General features: G+C 34.8%; 2 protein-coding genes across 16 annotated transcripts in view; one reads left to right on the forward strand and one right to left on the reverse strand.

Annotated features, from left to right (window-relative positions):
* PKD2L2 (polycystin 2 like 2, transient receptor potential cation channel) overlaps nt 1–15,821 on the forward strand; it is a 29,647-nt gene extending 13,826 nt beyond the window's left edge. Inside the window, exons 9-14 of the mRNA XM_031441848.2 lie at nt 3,097–3,217; nt 4,263–4,364; nt 6,055–6,119; nt 6,706–6,760; nt 15,178–15,290; nt 15,720–15,821. Coding sequence (XP_031297708.1) covers nt 3,097–3,217; nt 4,263–4,364; nt 6,055–6,119; nt 6,706–6,760; nt 15,178–15,290; nt 15,720–15,816 — 553 coding nt within the window. The 3' untranslated portion in view covers nt 15,817–15,821. The remainder of the gene's footprint in view (nt 1–3,096; nt 3,218–4,262; nt 4,365–6,054; nt 6,120–6,705; nt 6,761–15,177; nt 15,291–15,719) is intronic.
* Nucleotides 6,797–25,200, reverse strand: part of FAM13B (family with sequence similarity 13 member B) — a 100,864-nt gene continuing 82,460 nt past the window's right edge. For 6 of the 15 annotated variants that reach the window (XM_010981891.3, XM_064484309.1, XM_064484304.1 and 3 more), the window contains 6 exons: nt 23,596–23,679; nt 23,271–23,366; nt 20,898–20,981; nt 20,640–20,803; nt 19,982–20,083; nt 17,208–19,619 (listed from right to left, as the gene is read on the reverse strand). In XM_010981891.3, coding sequence (XP_010980193.1) covers nt 19,496–19,619; nt 19,982–20,083; nt 20,640–20,803; nt 20,898–20,981; nt 23,271–23,366; nt 23,596–23,679 — 654 coding nt within the window. In that variant the 3' untranslated portion in view covers nt 17,208–19,495. Of the gene's footprint in view, nt 7,584–16,890; nt 17,180–17,207; nt 19,620–19,981; nt 20,084–20,639; nt 20,804–20,897; nt 20,982–23,270; nt 23,367–23,595; nt 23,680–25,200 lie in introns of those variants that run through there. The other 9 variants (XM_064484307.1, XM_064484305.1, XM_064484303.1 and 6 more) reach the window with 5 other exon arrangements.

Raw genomic sequence — 25,200 nt, forward strand, 5'->3', positions numbered from 1 at the left:
CCTTCTTGAGGCTGAGTAATATTCCATTGCATGTGTGTATCACATTTTGTTTGTCCATTAATCTGTCCACGACACTTTGGTTTCTTTCATGTTCTAGCTATTATGAATGCTATAAGAACATGGGTGTATAACTATCTCTTTGAGACCCTACTTTTTAACTCTTTGGGGTGTATATCCAGATGTGGAATTGCTGGATCATATGGTAATTCTATTTTGAATTTTCTGAGGAACTGCCATACTGTTTTCAGGAGTGGCTATCCCATTTTACATTCCCACTAACAGTGCCTAAGGGTTTCAGTTTCTCCACATCCTTGTCAAAACTTGTTTTCTGGGTTTTTTGTTTTGTTTTGTTTTGTTTTAGTAGCTATCCTAATGGGTGTGAGGTGGCATTACATTATGGTTTTGATTTGCATTTCCCTAATTATTAGCAATATTGTGCATCTTTTCATGTGCCTATGCATATGATAGCCCCTTTGATGGTGTCTCTTAGGCTCTGTTCACTTTTATCTTTTTTCTTTCTGTTTCTCAGACTCAATTTCAATTTTCCTATCTTCAAGTTCACTACTTTTTTCTTCTGCCTGTTCAAATCTGCCTTTGAATCTCTCTAGCAAATTTTCGTTTCAATTATTGTACTAGAATTTTGGTTTGTTTGTTTAAGTTTTCTATCTTTTTACTGATATTTCCATTTTTTTCTTCATAGTTTGACTTTCTCCATGTCTTCTTTTAGCTCTGAGCATCTTTAAGATTGTTGCTTTGAAGTCTTTGTCTAGTAGGTCTGCCTTCTGGTCTTTCTTAGGGGTGGTTTCTGTTGGTGTATCTTTTCTTTTGAAAAGGTCATACTTCCTTGTTTCTTTGTATGTTTTGTCATTTTTTGTTGTTGTTGAAAACTGGACGTTTAAGTGTAACAATGTGAAAATTTTGGAAATCAGATTCTTTCCCTTCCGCAGGGTTTGGTGGTTTTTGTTTTTTATTGTTACTGACTGTCTCCATGCTGAGGATCAGCCTCAGATGTAAACTTAAGTTCTAATCAGGTTTTCTGAATCTGTGCCTTTTTTGGGGCATGCATGGTGACTTTCTAATTTCCTCTATATATGCAGTTATTTTTTGAATATCCTTGTCTTTAATGTCTGGCTCCCAAAAGGGGAAAAAGAGAAATGAAGGGGGAGGGAAGGGCACTGGGCCAAGGGCATTGTATAAAAAGTGACATATTTGAAGAAGTATCAAATTAAGTCTAGAGATGAAAATTATAGCAACTGAGATTAAAAACACATTTGACAGGTTTAAGACACAGAATGAGTAAAGTGAAAAGGGTCAGGAAAAAAAATTAAAAACAGCATAGTCAGACAAAATGTTGGAAGAAGGACATAAAAGGTAGGAAGAGAAGGCCTAATATATGTTTAACCTGAATTACAGAAGAAGACAGAGTGGAATAGAGGCAATATTTGGAGAATGCTTAGAAATACCACTCAGTCACGCCTTCAAGTGAGAGACTGTGAAGTCGTATTAACCATAAATGGTACATTATGAAACAGTCTGTAAGCTATTTTAATTCAACAAGAGAGAACTCTAGAAAGCAGGGGTATCAAGAATTTACAAAACAGTGTTTTCATTCAGTATAACCCTGTATGCTGAAAAGTCATGGTACTCCTTTTAGCTTGGAGAAAAGAAAAAAATAATAATAATAAACCAATCACCAATTAAGAGGATAAAAGTGACAATTACATTGTATTTGCTGTTTCCAGTTCCCATGTGATTATAACCATTCAGTAAATTGCTTTGGTTTTTGTTATTCACATTATTTACAGAGCAGAGATACGTGGACACTTTCCTCATAGAAAAGGACTGAATGGAAGCTTTAGTTAATAAGATAATTTCTGGAGAGGAGAAATGTTACCTTTAATTTATCTTTTCTTACATAAACACAACTCAAGGATAAAAGATTAAGTTAAAAACACTAAAACAGAACTTCTTATTCTTATGTGCCAGAGAGGAAAATGAAATTTGATTTGTTGAGAAACTTTATAGTCTCCTTCCAATTCAGCATTTCTCTTTCTATTTCATGTAGAAGAGCATTACAAACCAGTATTAAAGGCTGGATAAATATTTTAAGTATGATTTAGTCAGGTCTCAGGCACTGGAGATGAAATTCCAGGTAACTCTGAGTCCTAAGACTCCAAATAGATTTCTTAGAATACATTCTTCCTTTACTGTACATAGTCCTATGCTCCCTTTGTGTGATTGGCAAAAGCAACAAGGAACAAGAGACATTCTCCCCTTTGACTGACTAACCAATCACGTAAAGTGTCTACATACTATTAAAACAAATTCCTTCCCAGGTTTCCCCTTTAAAGAAAAATCCCTGGTGTGACTGGCAATGCCACTGCAAATTAATGATGAGAAAATAAAAGACTTTATGCTAAGAAATCCTAATTCTACCTCTTCTACTACTATGCTTGTTCAAACCCTTTATTTTTAAATTTTCCATCTTTAAAATTAATAAAATGAAGATTTATAATATTTTAGATACAATTTCATATCAAAGCCAAGCTTTTACACTTACTGAAAATAAAATAAACCTCAGAATCCTATTTGAGGATCATTACCAGCACTTGTCTGAGACATAGCCAAGTGACAAGATTGTTGGCTTCCTTATTTCAGTAGATGAGGTGCAAAAATTAAGCATATAATTGAAATTGTATAACTCTTGACTCTAAATACAAGTTTAAAATCACTCACTGGACAAGATCAAAGTATTCTAAGTTTTAGAAGGGCACAGGGATGGCTAAGAAGGCTACTGTCAAGAACAGCTGGTAAGCAGGTATCTTAAGGTTCAAGTCTGGGTTCACATTGGTTAAATAAACTGAAGCCCATCATTTCTCTAGCTATCTGTTCAGCTACTTAAGTACCTCAAGTCTTACCTTTAGGGGAATTTTCTACATCCAGTTTTATATAACTTTGTGCTAACAAAACTAAACCCAGGTAACATGCCATATGCAGCTAGATACTTTCCTAGACAAAGTGGTAACCTACATCAGTTGTCATGTACGTAAGAAGGTTTATAATGTTTTCTAATGTTTTTCTTCATTCCCATAAAAGATATGCACAATTTCGAATTGTTCTTGGAGATTTTAATTTTGCTGGTATTCAGCAAGCCAATTTTATCTTGGGACCCATTTACTTCATCACTTTCATCTTTTTCGTGTTCTTTGTCCTGCTGGTAAGAATGACTATATATATATATTCCCCTTTTTGTTCATATTTTTCAGAAAAATATAATTACTAATTCAGAAAAGTTATACTGCTTAGCTATGAGAACACTTTACAATTATTAAGAATGGTATGGATTTCTAGTAATTCAGGTTCTCTAGCCCAGGGTCTAAATGTTTCCAAGTTATCCTATAGAGAACGTGATCACATTTGTTACTATCTGGGTGTTTACTGTGTGCCAAGAATGTGCTAAATCTTTTACACATATAATTTGAATGTCCCAGGTCTCTCCACTCTGGGACATTTCATACCAGTGGGTATGAATTACGCCATTAATATTCTGCCCATTTTGCAATGGCTTTTGGCCCTTACAGCTGAAAGCTCACACCTTTGCAATTTTTCGGAGTCCCCCCAGATGGGTCTCTCACATCAGGACAAGTCTATTTGGCCTTCCTAATCAAGGAACCTTGCCTTCCTACTCAATGCTCTGCTACTGTCCTCCATGAACATTTTTTTGTCATGCACAGCAGTTATCCCCTGGTGGTGGGCAAGAGTCCTCACAGTGACAGAGCTGGGCCACAGCAGAAGGTGGAGAGGTGGGCTGGGGGTAAGAATACCCTCTCCACAATTCTGTTTGTGTTATCTGGACATTAGCAGTTGTAAGAGCCCTAGAAAAATTGTGCATTTAAACAGCTTTATAGAATTTTAAAGGGAAAAAAAAAACCCTTATGAACATATAATTACATTATTGTTTTCTTCTGATATATAATATTAATAAATTAATGTATAATATGTATAAGTAGCCAGTTCATATACACTATTTTACATTCTGCTTTTCTCATTTACCATAAACCTACTTGCCCATATTTACACACTACACATTTCTCATTCTACTATATTATATATAGTCTGCACAGCCATATCTCTATAATTGAGCATATGAGATACTTTTAAAATTTAAATATAATTTTACAAATCCCAGCACTTGTCAAAGTCATTAACATTTAAACTAAATTTTTATTTTAATAATTATTTATTTGAATATTTCTCCCCAGAACATGTTCTTGGCAATAATTAATGATACGTATTCTGAAGTAAAAGCTGACTATTCAATAGGCAGAAGCCCAGATTTTGAAGTTGGCAAAATGATTAAAGAGGTACGTCAAACTCTTCTCCTAATCAGAATTCTAAGACCAACCTTAGATGGTTTACACTCTTGTAGTTTGAATAACACTTAAATTCCAAGTGATAGCAGGTTTGGGGTTTTTGTAGGGAGGTGATTTGGGGTTTTTTTGTTTGTTTTGGTCCAGTATTACTCATATTTATATTATTTCACTACTAGGAAAAAATGCTCTCTGGCTTTAAAAATGTGGCCAAAATTATTTCAGAGTTTAATATGTCAAAAAGTTATTGATAAAAAACAAATTTCTTATGTATAGCACAGGGAACTATATTCAATACCCTGTAGTAATGTATAGTGAAAAAAGAATATGAAAGAATGAATATATATATATATATATATATGACTGAAATATTATGCTGTGCACCAGAAATTGACACACTGTAAACTGATTATACTTCAATAAAAAACAGATAGAAAATGACATTAAAAAATGTTATTGAGCTATCTACTAAAGGCAAAGCACCACTGGATATTATAAAACTTTCTTCCCTCCAAAAGTTTTCAATTTAGATGCTAGTATTTCTATAAACAATCTGAAATCAGAACTCCATGTGCCTTATCTTCCTCACTTTCTGTTAATGGCAACACTTTTCTCAGTAACCTTGGGCTCGAAAACCTTGAGCTTTTTATTCCTTTGTCCCTTATATGGTCTGTTGCCAAGGCTTCTGTGTCAAGTTCATCTCTGTAGTTTTTGCTCATATTTGTGGAACTTAAGGACACTTTGAATTCTAACTGCCACCACTACAGCAGGGCCCTCAATACTTAAGTGTTCTAGCCTCTTTCCTGTGCCAACCCAGTTTTGATCACATCACTTCCCTGTTAAAAATTCTTCAAATCTTCCTTGTGCTTGTCAATAAGGCCTAATTCTTTACTCAGGCATTCAAGAGCCTTCTCAAGTTTCAAAGCCCCGACCTATGTTTATTCACTACCGTTTAACTGTACAATTTCTACCTTCTATGCCTCTGTTTACAGCACTGCACTTCCCAGCTAATGTTCTGAGCAAAGTGCTGTTTACCATGCTTGCTCTCACTCTCTCCTCTGGGCCTCTGCTCATGTCGTTCCCTGGCCCTCCAGGAATATTCCCTCTGCTCACTCGCTGACATTCTATTCTCCCTGACAGGGTAGAGTCTTCTCTGTCCTCTCACACTTACCTCACTTTTGAGTTGTAGCAGAGTCATGGGTGTACCATCTTGCCCATCTCTGCGTAACTGTGGCTATAACCATAGCCCGTTCACACAAAAAAGGTCCTAACAGCTGTGGGGTTAATGGGGCTTAAGAACTCTGTCCAAGAAAAAAAAGAAAACTATTAATATGTTCCCTGATGAGCTTAATTGTGGGTTTTTCATTTTTTATCTCTTGATTATGATGTTGGTTATATGCATCAAAGTGTTAACATCCTTAACGTAATAAATGTTAATATTTTTTAAAGATACTTTTTTTTCAAGTTCAAGTATGATGCCCACTAGAGAATCCTTTCTGCTTTTTCACAAGCAGGCAGAAACCATAAGTAGCAACAAGGTGAAAGGATAATCATAGCATTTGCCTCCACATTTCTTGAGAGCAGCAGTCCCTGGAGTCAAGTATTTCCTATTTACTTTGATTAAAAATTGCTAATACAGAATATAGTTTTTATGAACTTTTAAACTATTTTAAATTATGTCTAGCGTTACAAAAATGCTATCGAAAAACTCAAACTAAAGAAATCTCAAAAGGCTGAAGACAAGAAAAGGTGAGATGACTTTCCTTAAATTTTTAACTTACCATTTTAAAGCTCTTAATAGAGACTTACTATAGAATAAAGTTTTGATTGCCAAACAACCACCATTCAATGTGCTGAATCTAAACACACTGTGAAAACACCCAGTAGTACCTCCTAATTTCTGAGTGTCAAGAAACTCTAAGCTAATTTAAAATTAATACAAGGCATGCCATGCCACTCAGAAAAAGCTATAACAGAAAGCTGGACATAACAGCAAAGTCGCTCTAAAAAGGCAGGAAATGATTTTAGTCTACATTAAATGCATTGTTTTTACACAAAATATTTAAGAATACACTTACATTTGAAACTGAGTCATTTTGGTGTCAAAATCCTTCCCAAACCCAGACCTCTGGCAGTGGGACATAATATAACATTCTTTATAGCTAGAGATATGATACTCCAGAGTACTTATTAATGACGACACTTTCCAAATAATTAGGGTTACCAGAAAGAACAGAAATGCAATTCAAATCCTTAATACAGATCTAGTTGTATTTTATGCTGTCATTTCCCTTTTTACTATCATATGCCTCTAATTTTTATTTTATATTCTCAGCATGAAAAGAAAAGATTTGGCTGAACAAGCTAGAAGAGAAGGCTTCGACGAAAAAGTAAGATTTTAATTTTCTCAAAGTGATAGCTTTATTAGACATATGCTTACAAAAAAGTTCGGGTTAAGAACTGAATGATTTGCTTTTTTCAAGTATAGTTGCCACCTCTAAAGTTCTGCTAGAATCTAGATCTTTTCTTGATTAGAACAAATTGTTTGCATTCCAGCTGCTTCCTTTCTCTTACTGGTACTCTCAGCCAGATACCCTGGACCTACAGGTATACTCTCACTGTGTGATTATTACTCAAGGTTTAGTGAGTATACTCTATTGAGATGATGATATTGTTCTCTTGTAATCATTAATGTGATAAATCACTTTAATGATTTTTTATATTTCAAAATTATAACATATATTCAACAAATGACTAAACATATATGTATTTAAGAAATAATAATAAAGCAAACCTCCACATACCACTACCACCCAAGTGAAAAAAACAGAACATTGCTCTACTTCTCGTTGTCCCACACTCTTCAATAAACTGAGAAAGAGGACAACAGGGTTGGGAGATTGGAATAAGCAAGCAAGAACATATACTGGAGTGAGGTTTCTCATTATCAGATAAGGGAGTTACAAAAATGGAAAGGTTGAAGGTTGAAATGAATCTTGTGATGTCAGATTAGAATTGTAGATGTGTGTATGTATGTATCTTCTACTTCTGTCCACTGAGAAGGCTAGAAGCAATGACATCCTAGTAGCAATGACACAACTAGTCTCCAGATCTTGGTTTTCAAATACCATTCTCCTCTAAAGGAACCAGGACTCCTTGGAAATAGTTCATTCCAGAACTAGAAAGTACAGGTGCTTGAAGAATGATGGAGATCTGTTAAAAGAACAAAAAGTCAAAAAAAAAAAAAAAAAAAAGACAAAAGACAGCTTAAGGGGGCTCCCACAGGCCAAGTCTGGGGATACTTACGCACTATAATGAATATTAATTTAAACCCATTGAGTAAAATAGGATTCTATACTGATCTAAACATATACATGAATAAAAGTCTGAGGAAGAATAGGACATTTCCATACCTCTCCACAAAATTAATTTTTGTATTAATTACAAAAAGAAAAGGAATAAAATCAGGGTGGAGAAGTCTAGAAGATACCATCTTAATCAACTTGTACTAGAACAAGTTGAAATCATATGCCACCTAAGAGGATGCTAAAAGGACACAGGATCCCTTGTGTAACATCCCATTAAAAATGTGTAGCATGAAACATCACACAAAAAGAAACTCAGGTACATTCTACAAGATAATTGGCCTTTATTCTTCTAAAGTGTCAAGGTCATAAAAGTCGAGGTAAAGCTGAGGAACTACACCAGACTGAATGAGACTAAAAGATATGTACATACAATGTATAATCATGAACTGGATCCTTTTACTCTAAAGGGCATCATTGGGACAATGTGTAAACTTGAATGAGGGACTGAGGATTCAGATGGTAATAATCTATCAATATCAATTTTCTGAGTCTAATGATTGCACTGTGACTATAAAGGAAAATGTCCTTGAATGCAGGAAATATACACTGAAGTATTCAGGGACCATAAGGTATTTGTGCTGGCAACTTCAAATATTTCAGGGGAAAAGAGTATTTGTATCATTCCTCTAAATTTTCTTTAAGTTTGAGATTCTTTTAAAAAATAAAACTATAATTCAATAAGCCATCTCTGAAATAAGACAATGTAAACTGAAAGACATACTGTGTACCTGGGGAAAACTACCTACAATGAACCTGAGACTTATCTAAGCAAAATTTGAATTTACTTACAAGGAAAAGAAAATAGGCTTATTAGCGTAACAATATTCAACACTATAAATCAAGAGAAGAACATTTACAATATATGAAAGGAAAGAAAATGTAAGCCAGGACTTTTTATATCACACAAAGCTGTGCTTCAAATGTAACGACTCAAACATCTTTGAACATGTAAGAACTCCGGGAATACTGTTGTATTCCCGAGGATTCTATATGAGAATCATCTTCAGCCAAACAAGAAATAATTTTGGAAATTTCAGAAAAGGAAGAATGGTGAGAGAAGGTATAAAGTACAAAAAAAACAAACAACAACAACAACACCTGATTATTTAATATGTAATAGCTAAAAAGTTGAAGAATTATCATTGAGTTAATAATCAAAAAGAATACACTTTAGCACACTTAAGAGCACAGTAGTAGATAGTAAGAAAAATACTGTTTTATCAATTTTAAAACCTTTTTTCACATTTTAACATCTCTGAAATCAAGATGTCCCTTACAGTTGACAGTGTGCTGTATTTTAATTGGCAGCACTTTTTCCATAAGTGGTACATAAAATAATGGTATAATGGTCTTACAATAGACTCCATCTCTCAGATACAACAAAATATGATATTATGATTAAATATACTTGAGGGGTAGAAGGGAAGAAGATGAGGAGGAAGAAATTAAAAGTTAATTTTTTTGTTGAACTTGGTTGGTTCCTTGTTGAGGGGACCAAAACAAGAAAGAAGACCCAGGATGTATAATAAGATACATGCACGAAGACAAATCACCAAAACAAAAAATATACATTCCTAAAGGAAAGAAGTACCAAAACAAAAAAGAAAACAGAAAATATACCACATGGTAAAAGACTTAAAATATACCTTAAAACAATATGAGGTAACTATGACCAGATATATCTGACATATCAGTAAAAACAAGCTTAATTTACTTAAAAAGAAAAAAAAATCAGACTGAATCACAAAGCAACACTCAATTCTGTGCTAAAATATATACCTAAAACTTAAAAGCATGAGCAAAGGTATAAAGGCAAGCAAAAGGGGACACAATATAAGTCAAGGTAGAATTCTAGACAAAAAGCTCTAAATGAGATGAGGGTTTTTAATTAAGGCTAAGATCAACTTTAATAGTTAGGATTATCTATGTACCAAGTGATATAGCATCAATTTCCATAAAGTAAAGACTACTAGACTTATAAGAGGAGAAACAGGCAGGAATACACTAAAAATAGATAACAACAGATCAAGAAAAGGAAAAGGATTAAAAAAAATACAAAACATGAATGAAGTCTTCTTACAGTTATGTCTTAAATGCTGTACTCTCAGGAGACACACCTGTTTTTCAAAAACCCATTCATGAAAATAGATATACTGGGCCACAAAGAAAACCTCAATAAATTCCAAGAAGTAGTTAATACAGAAAAAATTCTATAAAAACGACGTACTGAAGTTTTAAAATAAATTGAAAATGAAAAGATTCTTTAAACAAGAAAAAAATTAACATCATATAATTCTTAAAGAGGAAATACAAAATGAAACAGCAGAATTCCTAGAAAAGAAAATAATGAAAACATAGTATAGAAGAATCTATGAAATAGTCAAAGAATACCCAGAGGAAAATTAATAAACTTAAATTTATCAATAAAAATCAAAACACTGAAATTAATTTTAGCATGACTCAAAAAGTTAGAAAAGAACAATAAACAGAAAGAAAAAAGATAAAAGTAGAATTAATGAGTTATAAAGAAAAAGTAGTATAAGTAAATAAAAAGGCTGGTCCTTTGAAGAGACTAGTGAAAAGAAACCACTAGCCAACGAACAGAGAAAGCAAAAACATAAAAGAAATTACAATAAGGGAAATAATCAAGTAACAGAAGAAATTTTTAAAAATCACTGAAAGAAATTGAAGACAGAAACAAACGGAAAGATATTCTGCACTCAAGGATTAGAAGAATTAATAGTTAAAATATCCATACTACCCAAAGCAATCTACAGAGTCAATGCAATCCCTATCAAAACTTCAATGGCATTTTTCAAAACTTAGAACAAATAATTCTAAAATGTGCATGAAACCATAAAGACCCAGAACAGCCAAAGCAATCTTGAGAAAGAACAAAGCTGGAAGCATCATGCTCCCTGATTTCAAACTTATTACAAAGCTACAGTAATAAAATAATACTGGCATAAAAATAGACATAGAGCAATAGAACAGAATAGAGAGCCCAGAAATATACCCATGCATATGTGGTCAATTAGTTTATGACAAAAGAACCAAGAAGACAATGGGTAAAGGGCAGTCTAATAAATAAGTGGTCCTGGGAAAACTGGACAGCCACATGCAAAAGAATTAAACTGGACCATTATCTTAACCATACACAAAAATGAGCTCAAAATGGACCTGAATGTAAGACCTAAAACCACAGGACTCCTTTAAAAAAAATAGGTGGTAACCTCTTTGACATCAGCCTTGACGATAATTTTTTGGATTTAACACAAAAAAACAAAGGCAACAAAAGCAAAAATAAACAAGTTGCACCACATCAAACTGAAAAGATTCTGCACAGCACAGGAAACCATCAACAAAATGAAAAGGCGACCTAAGGAATGGGAGAAAATATTTGCAAATCACGTATCTTATAAGGGGTTAATAAATAAATGAAAAATATATAAAGAACTTATACAACTCAACAGACAACAAACAATCCAACTGAAAAATGGGCAGAGGATCTGAATAGACATTTTTCGAAAGAAGACACACAAATAGCCAGTAGGTACATGAAAAGGTTCTCAACATCACTAACCATCAGGGGAATCATCAAAACCACAAAGGACTATCACTTTAAATCTGCTAAAATGGGTATCATCAAAAAGACAAGAAATAATAAGTCTTAGCGAGGATGTGGAGAAAAGGAAATTCTTGTGCACTGTTGGTGGGAATGTAAATTGGTGCAGCCACTATGGAAAACTGTACAGAAGTTCCTCAAAAAATTAAAAATAGAATTACCATAAGATTACCAGCAATTCCATTCCTGGGTATTTATCTGAAGGAAACAAAAACACTAACTTGAAAAGATATCTGTGCCCGATGTTCACTGCAACATTATTTAGAAACACCAAGACATGGAAATAACATAAGTGTCCACTGATGGATGAATGGATAAAGAAAATGAGGTCTATATATACAATGAAATATTATTAAGTCATAAAAGAGAAGGGAATCCTGCCATTTGCAACAATATGGGATAGACCTTGAGAGCATTATGTTAAGTGAAGTAATTCAGACAGAGCAAGACAAATACTCTATGATCTCATTTATACGTGAAATCTAAACAAACAAACAAAAAGATACAGAGAACAGATTGGTGGCTGCCAGAGGCAGGAGTGAATGAAATGGGGGATGGTGGTCAAAAGGGACAAACGTCTGGTTATAAATAATTAAGTTCTGGGGATATTATCTACATCATGGTGACTATAGTTAATAATACCAAATTTTGTATGTGAAAGTCGCTGAGAGTAAATCTTAAAAAGTTCTCATCACAAGAAAAAAGATCTATAACTGTAGTGATGGATGTTAACTAGACTTATTGTGGTGATCATTTCACAATATATACATACAATGAATCATTATCTTGTACACCTAAAAAAAATCACTAAGAGACTTTTGTGTATAACTCTATGCAAATAACATTTGAAAACCTGAATGCAATGGATAGTTTTTCTAAGAAAATAAAATTTATCAAAACTGAATGCAGAAGAGATTTTAAAAAGCTTAAACAAATCCATTCTACAGAAGAAATAGTCATCAAAGAGCTACCTCCAAAATAAATCAAACCCAGATTGTTTCACAAGAGAATTTTACCAGATTTTTAATGAATAAATAATTTTAAGCTATTTGAGCCGTTTCAGAGCAAAGAGAAAACAGAAAACTTCCAAATTATTTTTATAAAGCAACTATACAGTGATACTAAAACCAGGCAAAAATTGTACTCCCCCAAAAAACAAATAGAAAAAGAAAATATCATTTATAAATCTTGAAGCAAAAATCCTAAATAAAATATTAGCAAGCAGAATCCAAGAAATACATCATGATTCAGAGTTTATCCTAAGAATGGAAAGATGATTCAAAATTATGTAATCAACTAATTAACATAATTTATTCTATTTATAGATCCAAAAAGGAAAATTACATAATTATTTTCCATAGATGTTGGATATTTGGTAGGATTCAACATCTAATCTTCAGGGGAAAAACAAAGCAGAACAGGAATCAATGGACACTTCCTTGATATGATAAAAACAAGGCTATCTCAACGCAAAGCTAGCACCTAACCTAATAGGGAAACACTGGACATGTCAAGGACAAGACAAGGATGTATTTAGAGGGACTGGCCAAAACAATTAAGTAAGAGAAATAAATCAGAAGTACAAGAATTGAAAAGGAAGAGGTAAAAACTACCGCTCTTTGAGATACGATTCTCTTGAAGACTATAATGAAGAATTCTGTCACCAGTTACCAAGACTGCACCACTGGGCAAGGGGAGGGAAGCAGAGCCAGAGCCTGGGAAAGAGCATGTGGGGAGTAGGCCTCACATGGTGGAGGCAACTGGACACAAAGTGGTGGTGGTGGGGGGGGCTACATATACTTTACAGGGCTCCGGAAGGTCCAGGATAAATGAGAGGACGTCAAAGAGGGGGTTAGTGGAAACGTGGATAATCCTGTATAGTGGTGAAAGGGAAGAGAAGGCACAAGTACAATGATCCCAAATCATGCAGACAAAAACACAGCACGTGCAGCCCAGCAGAGGGCCCCATAGGTGTCTCCGGAGATTACAGATCTTAGATCCTCTAGTGTTGGCCCTGGGATGCCTCTCCCAGCCACCCCACTGCTGGTGCCTCAGGGCAGAAGTCCCTCCATTACAGTCACAACGGGAAGAGGCACCTTTGAGGTCAGAGAACCAATGTCATGTGGCATCAGCTCCATAGGGTCTATGCTTTTAGAAACACACTTTCTAGAAAGCAGCCTTTCTCTGAAGTTTTTAAGGTATACAATGAACTGAAAAATTATGACAAAAAGAAAGAGATTAAGTAAAATAGTAGGAAAAAATAATTTATATAAATAGTCATGTCATATATGCGAACATCAAGTAAATCATTAAAAATTCTAATAGAAGGATCTATTTTTAATAGCAACAAAACAGAAAGTGCCCAGGAATTAAAGATGTTTAATGTTTAAAACTGAGATAAGGAAAAATTTAAAACATTCCTTAAAGACAAAAACACACTTGACCAAATGACATACTAGCTACATGTGTCAGTCAGAGCCTAGTCAGGAAAATGTAAACCACATTATGTATTTCAAACAAAGAAAAATTATTACGAAGAACTGGTTACATAGGTATTGGAAGACAGAAAAAGTAAAGAGCTGCTGCTCTACCTATGAGGAAAAAGGTATCACTATCCTATGAACGTCAAGAAAGAAAAAGTGATGGTTGAGATGGGTTTTTTGAAGGGTGAATAAAGTTTACCAGGCATAGTCTACTCAACCCATATTATTAAGGCATCCATATTATAATAGACCTGGTCATTTAGAAACGGTTGTGGGGCCCACAGCTTTAACTGCTTATGAGTAAATATGCCAAAACATGGGTGCTGTCATGTGGGCAAAATAAAACTAGAAAGATTGAAAACCATCCTTTCCTACTTTGGATATGTTAGTTTAAATATGATGGTTTAAAGACAAACACCGTCTGATATGGCACAGTTTCTCTGCCCAGAACAGCAATCATTTACCACATAAACAACATTTGAACTTAGGCACCACCATTCTCTCTGAGGAAGGTAATGAGAACCCTTACACAGAGATCCACTTTACTACCTAGTGTTACTGCTGAAGCAGGGCAGTACCATACTCATTTACTGAAAATTCTTTGAATCATATCTGGGTACACTGTCTCCTTTTCCTCTTTTCCTAGGGCTGTCCCTATTTTCCACAACATACATGGCATTTTTTCTAAAGCTAAGAAAAAGGGAATTGGACACTAAAAGAAAAACGGATGGGCAGTGGGGCCAAAGCACAGGAAGCACTCTTTAGGATCAGGGAAGGATGCAGCAAGAATTTTCTGGTATGAGGAACTTATTTTGGGGGATGTGGACAGAGTTAAGTACATAGATTGATGCAGTAATTATTATGAAAAGGAGATGGGTTATTGTTAGTGCAGGAGTCTGGCTGAGAAGCAACTGGGAGGGTAAATAATACCCCCAAAAGTACTTTGAAGTACACTTGCTTCATTGAAGAACAGAAGTACAGAAAAGAACACCTCGGCTTTCGCCAAGTGAAGAATGGAGAAAGACGAGAAAAAGAAACTCAGCTGGAGATGCAGAGGGGAAGGGGCAGTGAATGAGAATAAGCTGATGTTTATAACTTAAAAATTCCCTAACTCTGCTAAACCGTTTTAACACCAGGTCCTCGGAAGTGACTGCTGATGCATAGGTCCAAAAACCAGGCAGAGCAAAAAGCCAGCAGGGCTCAAAATCACAGCCCTGGAGAGTAAAGAATAGTTTAAAATTCTCAACCCTGTGATGCTTGTGTGCCATAGACCTGAAACAGAGAAAAATTTAAAGGTTGCAGCTTATTATGCTTTTCCTCTAACTTGACAGGAGATTCAAAGTGCAGAGCAGATGAAAAAATGGAAAGAGAGGCTTGAGAAAAAGTATTATTCTACAGAAATTCAAGACGACTACCAGCCAGTCACTCAACAAGAATTTCGAGAGTAAGCATTTGTTCTAACCAGGGCACTATGGAATTCATGATATGGAGATTGGGGACACCCCACCATTTTCCTGAAACCAGAATCTTATTGTGTTAAGGTGCCACTTTTTTCAACTTTTTACCCAACTTTAAAATTACACAGAAAACACAAGACTCCATTTGTTTAAATTAAGGTCAGAGTGAGACCAATTGCTTTTGTCCTTACATCTCTAAATAAGAATTGACATTTATACTTGATATGCACAGCAGGTACTGTGCTCCACACAGCTTTAGAATATTAGATCCATAACTGGCCATACTGGCATATTTTTGGAGTTTAAAATACTATCTTCCCACTCAAAGCATTTCACAATAGGTACTAATAACCTGCTGTCTCTATGTACAAAACTGTTAATGACTCACTGTCTATTTCCTTCTAATTATCCTCTAGCCTCTTTTTATATGCTGTGGAGCTGGAGAAGGAATTACACTACGTCAGTTTAAAACTAAACCGAGTGATGAGAAAGGTTTCAGCTCTACAATACTGAACCAAGTGGAGGTGAGACTCTATGATGCAATCACTGAGCATTTCTAATGATTTATACCTATACCGAATTATTTCCTTAACTTGTCCCCATTTCAGGTACACTTTACATTTATTTTTAAATGGAGAAACTGGGAACAGAACCCAGGACCTCATGTATGCTAAGCATGTGCTCCACCACTGAGCTATACTCACCCTCTTCAGGTATACTTTAAAAGCACAAAACCACCTATTATCAAGCTATCATCAGGGTCAAGGACAATGACCAAATGATTTCCAGGAATGGGACTCAACATACAATCCATGCATATTACAACATGCCTCCTGAATATAAACACACTGGTACAAACAAAGAATTTTATAATGAGATTTATTATTAAATTCTAGGAATGTGAATGGAAAGGATAAAATAATACTGCTTTTAGTTCTTTGGGCAGGTCTCTATTTAATAGTTTAGTAAGTAGGTAAAGACACTTTTCTCAGTGTTACACAAAGTATAAGAACTGCTAGTGTTCTCGTCGTGTACCATGTTCTAACTTGGCCAAAGTTAAATTAGTAAATACTCAGGATCCTAGAAAACCATTAAATAAGACCCCAAGTAAAATAATCACACCTCTATTCTGCTCAATTGGAAATTTCCTGGAAAAAGGCAAAGTATAAAAGGACAAACTTCGCAACCACCTACAGAAATTTCACTAGTATCTACAAACTGGAAATTCATCTAGACAGTTTCTAAAGTAACACATTTAAAGTTTCCCAAAAGTGCTCCCTCAACTACTTTAAAAGTAAAATATACTCTAAAAAATAAAATAAAAGAGCAAGGTGGAAGTACCAGAGTTAAAAGTCACAAATTAGTGCAAATTAGAGCGCTACAAAAGCCCTGTTTGGATGGTTGGAACGTTGTGGATGGCTGGCATTTTGGAAACTGGAAATAAACTCTTCTAAATTTTTTAGGTTACATGAACCCTCACAGAGGAGCCGTATGTTCTCCCAACCCAAGCAACACCATTTGACCACAGTACTTAACTTCCACACTGGACCATAAAACATGAATAAAGGAATTTTTAAATATACTCACCTTCCTCAAGCCAAACTATTCTCTTAGAGACTGTATGTCAAGTTTTCTTAATAGGATAAATCAGTGCAACAAGAAATGCTTCTAGTCCCTCTGAATCTTCTCCCTAGATTTCCACAGAGAATCAACAACATGGCCTTTCCTTGTCTTTCTTCCTAGAGCTGTAGCCAGCCAAGTGGTTTAGTAACCCTGTTGTCCCCCAACATGGTCCCTGGTTGGGGTAATCCAAACAAAGCCTAAGAACATTAAGGCAAGGGAACACTTGAGGTCTTGTTTTTTTCCTTTTTAACATCTAATAAAAAACAAACAGACAAAAAAAATTTACAATGACTTAGAACATTAAAGTTCTTTTATTACAAAAGTCTATACAATGAAGTGCAGACACCGCAATGCAATTATACTGGTGGTCATATATATATCTATATATTAATTTGTATATAGATATACAGCTTTTATTTGTACCAAAGTAAAACTATCACAAACTGCCTAATTCTACCACTTAACTGCTGAACTATGACACAGACTACTGTCACACAGCATAAGTGCTGCCATGCCACTTTTATCTATTCTACTTGCAGCCAAACATTAACAGCGAATAACCAACATCATGAAGCAGCTGTTAATTCTAAAATGAAACCAGTCAGGCCACTGACTTATAAAAATATGGTACTCATATAGATTTAGCATTATAAAGAAGGAATATATTATTTAAAACATTTAAATAGTGCATATGGACACTTCTGCATGTGGTATATAAAATAAAACATTCATATAAAACAATATACAGTGTACATTAAATCAGATGTTTGGATATACTCCTGTCTGGAGACTGAAAGAAATTAACTAAATGTACACTGCATGATGAATTCAAATCAAAGTGGTACCATCTTTTGGTGTTTTCAATTTCACTTTTTTAGGTATACATTATGAATAACCTAGCTATATCAAAAGGAAACCACACGAAACGGGCTGGATTTAGTGCTTTATTTCCCAACTGCACGTTCACTACCAAGGAATACTCCTGCCCCCCACCCCCCCAAAAAAGGCATTGCACACATAGGTAAAATGTGAAGTACTAGAAATGCTACCTATTATCAAGCTACTTCATGTGCTTACTATGTAATAGTGCCAGAAGTCTGAGGTCCATGCTTCCCTCACCTTATTAAAAGATGTTGCAAATGTCCATTTTTGTATGGGACAAATTACAAACATTAGCTAGTTAAGAAAACCATGCATGAATCACTGCATGCAAAACGTGGGCACAAAGTGAAACACTCATCAATCCAAAAAAGCACCAGGAAAATAATTACACTTAGATTAAGCCTGACTAGATTATGCTGTTAATGACTATTATATTGTTAGCACAAATAAAGTCACCATTCTATGAAAATAATTAGCAGAATTATACCAGGAAGGAACCTGAAGAAAAGCCATGCAAAACCAAAGAAAAAAAGATATGCTTAGAGTATATGACAAGGGGCATACCACTTTACATCTTGTAGCCAGCTGCTTTAAACAGCATGTGACAGAGCAAAAGGTGGTCCCTTTAGAGGATGTTTTCCTTATGGATTTTGCTTTCTTTAAAAATTAAAAAGGAAAAATAATGATGCAACCCCCTGAAGATACATATAAAAATGCAGTGGTATAGCCCTTGTTAAAAATAGATTTACTTCAAGCATAATGATTCTTTTGCCAATTTAAGCCCATGTGATTGAACACACAAATCTGAGCACCATCAGAGTTCCTACATACTGACATGGCTATTTTCTCACATTATCTGGAGGTGGTTGGGGTGGGGAGCGGGGTGGGGTGGGGATGGACACAGGCTCTAATCCAGATAAATCACATCATCACCAGCTGATAAAATATAACTGAGGAAATAAACAGTAACTTAAGTCCCAAAGGCAGCATGTGATACGATTCAGTTCTGTGTGTGGTATGCGTTTTCACTATACTAATAAGCAAGGTCACTTTTTGGTCTACCCACTGTTATCTTCATCCAGGAGCTATGTGACCAATACTTTGCGCAATTTTGCTAACATACTACCTGTGTGAAAGTGTCACTTTGGGAATTAAACAGAAACATGTTCCACAGTAGGACTTGAAATTTCAGTTGATTTTGGTTTTCTAGGAAAACACAGAACATAGTTGCATATGTGCACATTTATAGGCTTTTCTTTCAAATTTCCATTCATTCTGCAAGAAAAAGGCAACCGAAGAATTCAATGTGAAGATTTTCCTCTCAATTTTCTTGAGTAATGAAAAACAAAACAATAAAGTTGGTAATAACAAAAAGCTTGTATATCCAAAGTTCTTGAAATTGAAAAGATAAAATATTAGTCTTTCACTAACCGGATGTATCTGTAGTACAAAACAATGAAGAAAAGTGGATGTTTAGATAGAGAGACAGTCTGTGGTTAATATGAAACATCGCACTTCCTAGAAAGGGTCTACTTACCCTCCCATCACTTCTCTAGTGGTACCACAACCAAGTACAAAATGAGACTTTCTGAGTGTCTGACAAAATGAACTGAAGTACCAGGCAAGAACACACGATGATAGCTTCAGGGAATACAATTGGTTTTACGATGTTTTCTAGGAGCATATTTTATATGGATTTTGAAGAATCTTGTTTGCTGATCAGAACTTCAAGAAGCCTAAGCTTGGCTTTAATTTTCTTGTACTCCCTATACTCCTCAAGCACTGGAACACGATCCTCTTTCTGGGCATTCCTAGGGGAGAAATAAAATCTGCAATAATCTAGAGATCACCTGGAAAATAAAGTCCCAGAAGTTGTCCTAATGTGAGACACAATATTACCCAATATAAGCTCAAATAAAAAACTGCTCTGCACTGAGTCAACTGTGCATTGTCCATTTAGGACAACCCTGAAATATTTTATCAGATGTTGTTTACTCCAGCTCTGACTTATTCTTCCCATTAATAGCAGGGCTTCAGAGTATAAAGGAATGTTTTCTACTCTTATCCTTATATGCATAATTTATTTCTATTCTTATATACTCCTTTATTTTAACATATGGGCACTTGTGAGTTTAAGAAGTAAAAGGACTCAATTCTGTGATGCTCAACAAACCTTCCATTTTGTTGGTAAAACGCTTCTTCAAATTCCCGTAATGTTTTACGTAGTTTCTTTTTTTCAGCTCTGGCTTTCCAAAGTTGTTCCAGTAATTCAGGCCTAAAATTGAAATGGGAAGAAAACATTATTTGAAAGGGGACTTTCAATTCATTGTGTTCCTAACAGTGTTTCTAATCCCAGTTGCAAAATAAAGTCAGCTGGGGAGCTTTTAGAATACACCAATGTCTAAGCTCCAGCTTAGAGCAACTAAATCAGAATAGCTGTAGGTAAGGGCTTTGCATGTGTACTTAAACAAAACAAAAAACAAAACTTCCTAAAGTTGGTCCTAAAGTGAAGACAGGGCCAAGAAATAAAGTCATAGGCCACATTAGGTAAAGAAGCTGATAGAGCACAAACTGACAGGTAACTCTCAGCTGGTTCTGGCACTTTGTTAGGCATCAAATGTAGGGTTTTAGTTTTTTTTAATTTTTAAAACACACTAATGTTCAATAAAGAAAATGTGAATGACAACATGTATTTATAAATCACACTTTTAAAAAAGGGTGTATTTCTTGAGTATTCATTCTCTCCAACTCCTCGATTATTTAACATTGAATTTTTTTGTATATAAATTTTACTACACAAATAGACTAAAATCATAAACCAGCAGACATACATAGAAGCTGCTCGAGTACTTGATAATCGGAGATCTAGAGCCAATTTTTCTTGATTTTCTTCAACATCAGATTCTGAGTTTTCCAATGAAGACTGTGCCTGTTCAGCAGTTTTCAAGATATCAGTTAACTCAGAGGACAAACTAACACCATCTTCTTCTTCTTCCTAAAAAGATATCCAAACAGAGAATCACACATACAAGGACTTTTCACTTTTCCTTTAGGAAAGAGATCAGAGAATGATTTTTCTTAAGGATTACCTTGATTTCTTCAAAAAAATGTGCAGTTTCTCCTTCTATGATTGGCTGTAACATCTGACCCCTTCGCTTGGTGGATGGAGATCCCTGTAACAATAAACATACAAATGGGTTACATTTTAAGTATTTAAAGTGTTCAGTGAAGATTCCCTTTACTATTGCATTAAAAGTTTAACAGATCTTAAACTTTGTTTTCAAAATCCTAGCCATGTGCTTTAAAAATTTTTAGGAATTCCTTACTAAATTTATTTTTGCTTCTTATGTGTACAAAAGAATGATAAATGATTAATTTATGTCTAGGTAATTCTAAAAGAGTTCATTCAATAAATGTTTTTAAAATTCTAAGTAATAAAAAAGTATTACATGTAATTGAACTGGGAGCATTTTTCTTTTTAAGAATAGCTATCAACTTTTTTGGTCTGAGGACCCCTTTTGCTCCTTTTAAAAAAAAATAATAGCTTCATTAAGATATAATTCATTTCCATAAAATTCACTCATTTAAAGTGCACAATTTAGTGATTTTTAGTGTATTCATAAAGTTGTGCAACCGTCACCACTATCTAATTCTAGAACATTTCATCACCACTAAAAGAAACCCTGTACTCACAAGGCCTCTCTCCCCAGCCCATGACAAACACCTGTGTACTTCCTCTCTATGGGCTGGCCTATTCTAGATATTTCATATAAATGAAATCATACAATATGTGGCCTTTTGTGTCTGGCTTTTCTCACTTAGCATAAATGTTTTGAGGTTTATCCACATTATAGTGTGTACCAGTACTTCATCCCTTTGTATGCCTGAATCATATTCCATTACATGAATATGCCTCATTTTGTTTATTCATCAGTTGGCTGGACATCTACCTGGACTGTTTCTGCATTTTGGCTATTTGAGTAATGCTGCTCTGAACACTCATGCACAAGCTTTTGTGTGGACATGGGTTTTCAATTCTCTTGGGCATATACCTACAAGGAGAAGTGCTAGGTCACATGGTAACTCTCTGTTTAAGCTTTTGAGGAACTGCTAGCACCATTTGTTGGTAAAAAGATTTTTCCCTATTGTCTTGGTTTAACTTTTAGACCTCACATTTCTCTTTCTGATAGTTATAATTAGGGGTCCGTAAGATCTAAAAATGCTTCCAACAGACTCAGTCCTTAAAAACAAACCTATGGAATTCCGAAATGGTTTTCATAAAGAAATTCAGGCTATTCGTACCATTATGGAATTATGGAAATGTCAGTGACACACAAAAATACCTTGCAATCAAAAGATAAAATCTGTATTAAATAAACTATCATATGTGTGAAAGAGTATAAACCATACAGGATTCATTGTTCAAAGAAAATTGATTATATCTAAACAAAGTGGTGTTGAGAGAGGGCCAGCTAAAAAAACAGCCAGTTAAAAAAGAATGTTTATATAAGGACTAAATAAAAAGTTCTCAGAAGGGGTGAGGTATAGCTCAGTGGTAGAGTGCTTGCTCAGTATGCACAGGGTCCTGGGTTCAATCCTCAGCACCTCCATTAAAAAAACCTAAAAAAACCTAATTACCTCCCCCTTCCAAAACAAAAACAAAAAACTCAAAACAAAAAGTGCTCAGAAGGCTACTGTGAACCTTCTAATGAGTAGTTAGGCAGTCAAAGCCTATAGGGAACCCCTATCCAAGAGGCTATCAACATAAAAATGGCCTGCAAGCTTAAGCAAATGAAAAGCTCCAGAAAATTAATTCCTAGAAGATGATGTAGAAGGGGTTACATGCTGCTTTCTATGTGAGTCTGAAATTTAGAGCCATACTATCTAATGGTTAATTTGGGAATAGCATTTAATATGTATGTTAAGAATTAGTTTTCATTTTTCTCAAAAAATGCATACAAATATGAATAAACATTATTTTAATAGTTTTCTCATTTAAAAAGATGAACTGAAAAAAATCAGTTTATATTATTGTACAATTAAATGAACATCATCATAATGACCTTCACAAAACTGATGTATTTTTAAAGACATGAATTTAAATGGACAGAAATTAGGCAAGGGTCTGAAATAATGGGTTTTTAATTCTACACATAGGTGACCCTGGACACATCACTCCTGAGTCTCAGTTTCATCATCTGTTAAATGAGGCTCTCATCTTCTACCTGTTGTGACTTGACTTGTCAGGATTTAATGACATAATCACAGATAAAAATGCTTATAAAAGTTCCTGGGAGATAGTATTAGGCACTTATAATTAATTTCCTACTCTTTTAAAAGCAGTGACCTCACCTTAAATATACAATTCTTGTTACCTTGGCTATGTATTTCTCATAATAATTTTTTTTTAAGAGTAGGTCTTGGTAAAATGAACTAGATGAATACTCGCATGTTTTACTTACAAGGACAGGAGTGATGCTAGCTCTTGTCAGCATCTGTTTTACAAGTCTGTATCTATCATAGAGAGGTTTAACAATGTGCCTTTCTTCCCTGGTCACCTGAAGCAAGAAAAATGGAAATCACCTAGTCATCAGAAATCTAAAATTTCTAAAACACTGGGCAAGATAACTTTCCCTTCAACTTCTAAAAAATTATTTTAAATAAGTAGGCAATCTCCCAAATGTAGGAAACAATGCTCTATGAAATGGCTCTGAAGATATGGGCCACAAAAGTGATTCATGCTCTTTAAAATAGAAAATCAAATCTTTTTAGCAAGAGAGACATTACCGGCCTTCCATGTTGACTTTCATAATAAAGAAGACTTTTCTGGAGAGAAGTTTTCTCTTCTACCAAATGATCTTTTGTCATTTTCTAGAATAAAAAACCAAAAAACAAAAAACAAAAAAAACCCTCCCATTAGCAGCATCATTCTCTTCACCCTCACAATGTAAATAATTAGGCTGAAAGGACAGCCCATTACCACTCTAGCTTAGGTTAGTAAGAATGCATCTTTTGCTTATGAATTTGCAGGCAACATTTTTCAGTCTCCTAGTAACTACGTACCAACCACCTTTGGTGGTCTGATTTATATTTCATCTGAATAAGTTATGAATACCAGAGCTTAGAGATAGTGGGTAAGTTACCCTATTTGTGTTCAACAACCTAATCTGTAAAATGGGGGATACTTCACCTACCTTACAGAGTTCTAATGAGGACTAAATGAGTTATTATGTTGTAAAGGTATTTACGACAGTGCCTATTCAGCACACAATAAGCAAAATAAATGCCTATTATTTCAATTTTGCACATAATTTTTAGCGTTATCACTATAAATTTGTGTGTGTACACACACACACAAAACACATGCATACACAAGTCTTAAAACCTGGTAATTCTCCTATACTATTAAGAAAATCTGGCAGTATAGCAAAAAGATCCTGAAAAAAGCTCAACAATGTCGATTTGTGACCTCAGACTTCTACTCTATGACCTCCATTTCCCCTCATCTGGCACTTTCTTTATACTGAAAATAAAATACCCTTCTCATATCTCTTAGCACTCTAATGGTAGTAGGCAGGAATTTCAAATTTCTTTGCTTATAACTCCTTCCCACTTTGCTCCACAGCATCATCTTTTAACATCCCAATGAATCAATGTACCACGAGATACACTTTAACTCAAACAAACTCCACTTATCTCTAGGACACCGTTTCTCACCAGTATCAAAATTAGAGGTTAAAAAAAAATCACTTGATATTATCTTCCTATAACAAATATTTTAGATTATGTACATGTAGTAGAAGATAGCTGGGTGTAGACTCTTTGAAACACTGTGATTTCAGCCTCAGGCTTGAACCTTAAACTTAGGAGAATGAATTTCAATAAACCTAAGTCAACCTAAATCCAAAGGAAAGGAGGCAGGGAGAAGAGGAGGGTGGTATAACATAAAACAAAAAACAAGAAAAACTGGAGAAGGGAGCGACTAGACTTTCTAATCCAGCTGTCTGAAGCGAGAAAGACTCTAATATTTAGATCATAAGGGGTACTCTTCTATCAAGATAGAAATGCGTATCAGTATTCATCATTGTCTGGATAAAAGTTCACCTGAGACCATCTACCTCTGTACTCTCCCAGCAAATACTATCTGATACAAGATCTTGGTTGCCAAGTGCTTTGACCAGGACTGTCCTAGGCATAAGTTTTACTGAGTAATGGTTCTTCAACAAAATTCAGTTAATCCTCAAAACCACAATGTGTTAGTATTTTAATGGGCATAATCATATCCACATAAGTCAGTGGCTGTTGAAGGGACTCAGTGGCAGAATGAGCATAACATAATCAGTCATGAACTGGCATAAGTTAAGAGCTCAATACATATAGCTATTAAGATAC

Source organism: Camelus dromedarius, chromosome 3, assembly GCF_036321535.1.
Source record: "Camelus dromedarius isolate mCamDro1 chromosome 3, mCamDro1.pat, whole genome shotgun sequence".
In the NCBI taxonomy this organism is placed as follows: domain Eukaryota; kingdom Metazoa; phylum Chordata; class Mammalia; order Artiodactyla; family Camelidae; genus Camelus; species Camelus dromedarius.